The sequence below is a fragment of the Dasypus novemcinctus genome, chromosome 13 (genome assembly GCF_030445035.2).
Source record: "Dasypus novemcinctus isolate mDasNov1 chromosome 13, mDasNov1.1.hap2, whole genome shotgun sequence".
Classification (NCBI taxonomy): domain Eukaryota; kingdom Metazoa; phylum Chordata; class Mammalia; order Cingulata; family Dasypodidae; genus Dasypus; species Dasypus novemcinctus.
This window is the reverse complement of record NC_080685.1, coordinates 80,210,259-80,216,258: the sequence shown is the minus strand read 5'-3', so window position 1 is coordinate 80,216,258 and position 6,000 is coordinate 80,210,259. Positions and strand designations below refer to the sequence as shown.

Genomic DNA, 6,000 nt, shown 5'->3' with positions numbered 1-6,000 from the left:
GAGAGGACATGCCCACATGATAGTCAAGGAACCCCTGGGATTGTCAGCCCGCCAGAATGCTATCAATTTGGGGAATAATCAAGCTTTCTGTCCTCTTAAACATGAGACAACAAATTCCCATTGTTTAAGCCAACCTCCTGTGTGGCATTTGTCATAGTAGCCTGAAAACTAATACAGTAATATAAGTTTACTTAATTTTCAGGAACTCTTCCTTGACCCCTTCGTGAATAATTGTGTTACATCACAAGTATTTCCAAACCTCTTTCATATATTCGTTGATTATAGCATCTAACATGTCATATCACTTCAATATGTGTATGATAGTCTGTATCCTCAGAACCTAGCCCAAGTCTATCAAATGGTAAGTATTTCACATCTGTGTGTACCCTGATGAAATGAATTATTGGGTGAAAGAACATTGCAGGCAAATTGTAAACGAGGGCTGGAATAGTAGGGCTCCAATAAGCAGTGGTTGATACTGAAAAATAAACTCTGGTTCACTTCTTCCTCGGAGGGTGTGAACCACTGAAAAGAACATTCCGAAGACTAAGTCTATGCAACCTGGAAGTGCACAACCCAGCTAGTAGCAGCAACAGTTGTAATAGTAATTTACTACTCTACAATCATCGACGTGCTTTCCAAGCTATCATCTAAATGTTTCTCTCCAGTGGCCTAAAGTGGCCCTTCATGCTTTTTTCGGGATCAGAGAAACACTTCTTTCTTCCAGAATGTGAGAAAAAAAATGGAGCTTTTCTAGGGCTGAAAGCTGGGATTCCCTTTCCAGGAACGTGCTTTTTTCCATCCCGCCCACCCGGCTGAAGGAGATCAAAGCGAAGGAGCTTGTAGAACCTGGAAATCCTACAAGCACCCAAAGCTCCCTTCTTCCCCAGAAGGAGGGGTCAGGAATCCTCAAGTTAGCTCGCCCACAGTGGTTGTCCCTAAGGCACCCCCGGGCAGTCACAGTGTTATGCTAACGAGGGGGAGTTTCATTGGCTCGGCCTTCCGCTTCGGCTCCCAAGGGCGTTTGTGCGAAACGCGAGGTTGGCGGCTTCTTGGACCAAAACCCACCGCCCCCCCCCTCCCCCCCGGATCCTGCCAGTCCTGGGCTGTGCGGGGAGCACGCCTACCCGAAGCAGCTGCAGCCAGGAGGCTGACTGGCCTCGGAGGAAAATCTTTTACCTGCCTCTTAGGAAAGTGCTTCACCTTTACGCTGCGCTCCCTCCTACCCCAAACCCGTCTTTCCAGGCACCGCGCGGTTTTTTCGGCCAAGTAACTTTTGGATCCGCCCCCCGAACCCCCTCCCAGTTCTGGGACCAGAGGCGGTACAGAGCCTGGGGGCGGTTCCGTGGCAGCGTTGATTCTAGTCAGAGCCAGACTTTTGCTCCTGGGCTTGGTTTGCATCATTCCCATCGCACCCTTTGGAAAGAGGATCCAGCCCCCTTTCAGCCTCAGCTTCCGGCTCGAAACCGACCCCTTCCCCCTATCCGAAACCCCTTTCCCTCTCCCGTCCCTCTCTCGGTCACATTTAAAAAATTCCTTTCCCTCAAATCTGCTTTATTTTCGTTCGTTCTCCCTCCTCCCCATCCATTTATTGGTTTATGCTTCCCACTCTTTGAGGAAGGATGGTTGATTTGGAAAGCGAGGTACCCCCTTTGCCTCCCAGGTACAGGTTTCGGGATTTGCTGCTTGGGGACCAAGGCTGGCAAAATGATGACAGGTGAGTAGCGTGGGGCACTGTCTTTCCGTAAATTCAGCTGGAAAAGAGCGGAGGTGGTGGGTGCTGAGGGGGAAAGGAGGAGAGGTAGCCGGAGAGGGAGACTGAGACTGGGGGAGGGAGTAAAAGGTACTCTGATATGTCTCCATTTTGACTCTATAGAGCAATTGCTATAGATAAGGAACTCTTCCTTTGCACTTTCCTTTCCTTGCAACATATTTATTCCATTTGTTCGGTGCTTATTCTTTTGTCTCGCTGCCCTTTCCTAGGGTGTGTATCAGGATATTATGAGAGATACAACACATTCAAATGGCACGCAGTATGAGTGCCAAATAATTCTCATTCTTTATCTTTAAGGTGTTTTAAATGAAATTCGAAAATGTATCCAAAAGTTGTTTGAAAAGGCACATTAGAAACTTAAAGTCTCATGCACCTATATGCTTTACTCCTTGTCAATGTTGTCTTGATTAGTTGCCTACTTGGCACAGGGAATTTTATCCTGTTTTAAACATTTGGAGTTGCAGGTAGACAATTGGTTTACATATGTAACAGGTAATTAGTGAAAATGACAACCTTTGTAATAGAAATTTTCACTTCGAACGGGTTATTGAGACAATTAATAATGGTGTTTTCGAGCATGATACAATCTTTCCGTAATTAGCTTATTTTCAGTCAGTCTGGTATGCGTGTCTCAAAACGAATGTTTAAAAACCAGAATATTGATGATTGGAAAATTGTTGCCCATGTGTTTTGTCTATGGCATCACCTGCATTACCTAGTTAAACTTCTGAATCTCTTCCTGCTATCTCTGTCTCATTATTTAAAAAGACTACCTTGTGTTTGATTGAACTTATTTAGTCTTCTCTGAAATAGTCATTTCATGTATCACATGCCGTGATTCCTTGCTTTTAAATAATATATGCATACTAACTAAGTTTGCAACTCAATTGATATGTTTCTTTTAAGTTCAGTTGGTATTGATGATCTATTTTAATTAGATAAAAGATCCAATATTGGTCCAATCCAACATCTCCCAACTCCTCACTGAGCAATGCACTCTCTTTCTCTTGCCTCCTTACCTTTCAGTATAACTTCTCTCCCTACAGACGTAGGGATTTTATCTTGGGGGTCAATTAAGTACTTCTTCTTTAGTCTTAGACAAATAATTTAAAGGAATATGGATATTCTTAGAGGATGATATTTCTTTTTAGGCAAAAACACATAAATGGGTTAAAAATTAAAATACCATATAACCGGTATGCTTGGAACTAAAACTTTTCTGGTTAATTGAAGATCAAGAAAAGACTATTTTAAACAAATTCACTGCAATGTTAATTGCCATTTAGATAATCTATATTAGCCTAGTTAAATATCTTAAGGGATCATGATGTTCTTAAATTATTGAATCTATATTTATTTCAGAACTCTGAGGTTATCACACAGAATAGAAATCCTCAGTTTAAAAAGTATGAGATTGAGTTGAATACATAGAAGGCATATTTTATACCTTGTGGGCTAGTTTTTTTTTTTTTTAAATCATATCTGAGACGTTGTTAATGTAATTGGCCTTATTTTTCTAAGGAAGCTGCAGAAATATTTCAAGAATTAAGAATTTTGGTTTGTTGACTACTACCTAAATGAGACACTACTATATTCCAAAGAAAATTCTTTTGCACAGTCATTTAAAATAGCTCTTATAATAAAAGTTTATTCTAGCCCAAGTTTAAAGACTCAAGGCATATTTACTATTAAAATGAAGTATGTAGCATTTTAAAAGTGGTTCACTCATTTACAAGGATTGATTTTATGGCTTCATTAAAATTAATTTTGGTTTTGAGACATTTTTGTTAACACCAATTTTAGGATTTGAAGACAAGTCCCTTGGAGTCATAGGGAACCAGGCTTCAATGCTTTGCTTATTTTATTCACTCATTAACTAACTGGCATTGAACAAGTTGTTCAGCCATCATAAGGATCAATAACCTTATTTCAGTAATATATAAGAAAAGTAATAGTATTATTACCTCATGAAATTGTGACAAGGAGGAGGAAGGAGAGGTGTAGGACTAACATTTAGTTGTCACCAAGCACTGGCTAGTACTTTACCCTTCTTATGTTATCTTGGTCAGTGCTCACAGGATCCCTGAGTAGTAGGTAATTATTGTAAAGACAGGGGAACTGAATTTTTTGGAAGTTCAGTACTTGCCTTGAGTCTTGAGTAATATGTAAGTGTGACAATGACACTTGAGCAAAGTTCTCTGTGACTCATATTCGTCAAAGAAAATTTAAATTCTTTCTACTTAATCGTTTTAAATTTATAGAAATGATTTTATGGCACCTAGGATAGTTAAGGTTCTCATTAAGTGTTAATTCCCTTCCTCTCTTCTGATTTGTAGCTTGAAACTTTTTCATTTCCAGAATCCTACACTAATATGCAGTTAAGTTGAACCTTCTCTTTTGGATGGTCTGAAATTTCTTTTTGCAGTTGACATTGAGTAGCTGTCATATCCTCAACTATCACAGTTATATTCCCGGACTCATTTCCTATAGAATTGAAGAGGATGTACCCTTTCATAAAGAATTAGACAGATGGTTCCCACCAACTATGTTTTGTGCTCTGCTCTTGTTTTCTAGATTGCCTTCTATGCACATCTTCTGTGAGATTCCCTCCCTCCCCCCAGCTTCCCCCAGAGGCATCTAGAGCATACTAGGACTCTGTGGAGAGCAAGCCAGAAGCACCACTGAATAAATGCTTCTACAGGCAGCTCTCAACCATGATTGATAGGGAGTTGTTGGATAAATACCTTAGGTTTCCTGCCCCTTCGTTGGGATAACTCTGCAGCATGTTTTACCCTGGGTAAAATGGCGCTAAACTCCAGTTACCACAGTGGAAAATGGCTTGATAAGGAAAGCTTTATTAAGCCCATTCCCCTACTGCTGTTTTCTGGGATCCATTCCCCAAAACACTACTTAAAATTCAGTCCTTACCTCAAGGTCTTCTTCTATGGGAACCTAAACCAAGATGGGTATCTTCGGGATCTAGAGAATCATACCCTAGAGAAGATGGGAGAATTTTCTCCCAACTTTGGGAAGGTAGACACTTTCTGCTATGCTCCTTACCTTAAGAATTTTAAGTTAAATCTTAGGGATTTGTTGACTGTGAAAATGTGTGAGGTGTAAGACAGATGAATAAAGGGGTGGTATTAATTAAGAGAGAGAATTGGTGAGCCTGTCAAGATACAGGAAGTATGTACTCCATGCTTTTCTTAGAACTAACCTTGCAATGGTCATCTAGATATACATGGTGCCACTTTTAAGTAGGAAAAATATGATGCACAAACAGGTCTAATGTATAAGTTATATATGTAATGTATATAATACATATGTAGTATATGTGTGTTTGTGCTAACATACATAAATGTGCAAGCACATATTCATATGTATATATGTAGTCTCAGTCTCAATGCCATCCTTACATAATTACTTCTCCCTCATTTGCATTCTGATATTCTTTTTTGAGTAGGACTTCAAAAACAGAGTTGGACATAGTGCAGAGAATTTAGCTTGCGGATGATCTTAGTTCTGTGGTGCTGTGAGATAAGTGAGAATTTCTGAACAAAATCACTGCTTATGCTTTAGGGCTGTCTGTTGCATATATAAGGCATATTTGCTGCTTTGATATCCAAAAACATAAAAATCTCTTTCAAATGATTCATATATTTCTTTAATGGCCATTTATCCATTCAACAAATATTTCATTGCATGCTACATTTCAGGGCCTTATTAAGTTAGGTTTTGAGTAGAATATAAAGAGAAGTATGAAACAGTGTCTGGTCTGGAGGTATTGACAGATATAGTTAGAGGTGAATTTATTCCCAGAATATTGACAGCATTGCTTATGTTACAGGATGATGTCCTTCCTGAATGTCCACTTTTTAAGATTCTGTCAAGAAGATCCTGCACCATTTATTGATATGATATTCAAAATTTGCTTAAAAATAAGGTAGCTGAATTCACTATATTAGAGGTGCCTCAAGGCATTCATTATATGTTGAATCTAATATTAAGGATATTTAGTACCTGCAGTTATTCTCTAATTGAAAAGAACATGACAATTCACTGAAGTTAACTCATTTTATAAGGGAGACATTCTGTGATATGTAGAGTAGTTGTAATGTTGAAATCCATTCTGTTTTAATTTAGCTATGGTTTATAAAAGAATGAAGATTTAGGGTAGTTTCATACAGCTGAAGACTGTTTACTGTCATGTTTTAATCACCTTCAGA

The 6,000-nt window shown here is 39.1% G+C and overlaps 1 protein-coding gene across 13 annotated transcripts in view; it reads left to right on the top strand.

The window, feature by feature from the left end:
- The first annotated feature begins 1,087 nt into the window (after positions 1 to 1,087).
- Positions 1,088 to 6,000, top strand: part of KCNT2 (potassium sodium-activated channel subfamily T member 2) — a 452,321-nt gene continuing 447,408 nt past the window's right edge. For 4 of the 13 annotated variants that reach the window (XM_058274897.2, XM_058274894.2, XM_058274895.1 and 1 more), the window contains exon 1: positions 1,088 to 1,717. In XM_058274897.2, the coding sequence (XP_058130880.1) occupies positions 1,623 to 1,717 (95 nt within the window). In that variant the 5' untranslated portion in view covers positions 1,088 to 1,622. The remainder of the gene's footprint in view (positions 1,718 to 6,000) is intronic. The other 9 variants (XM_058274898.1, XM_058274901.2, XM_058274902.2 and 6 more) reach the window with 5 other exon arrangements.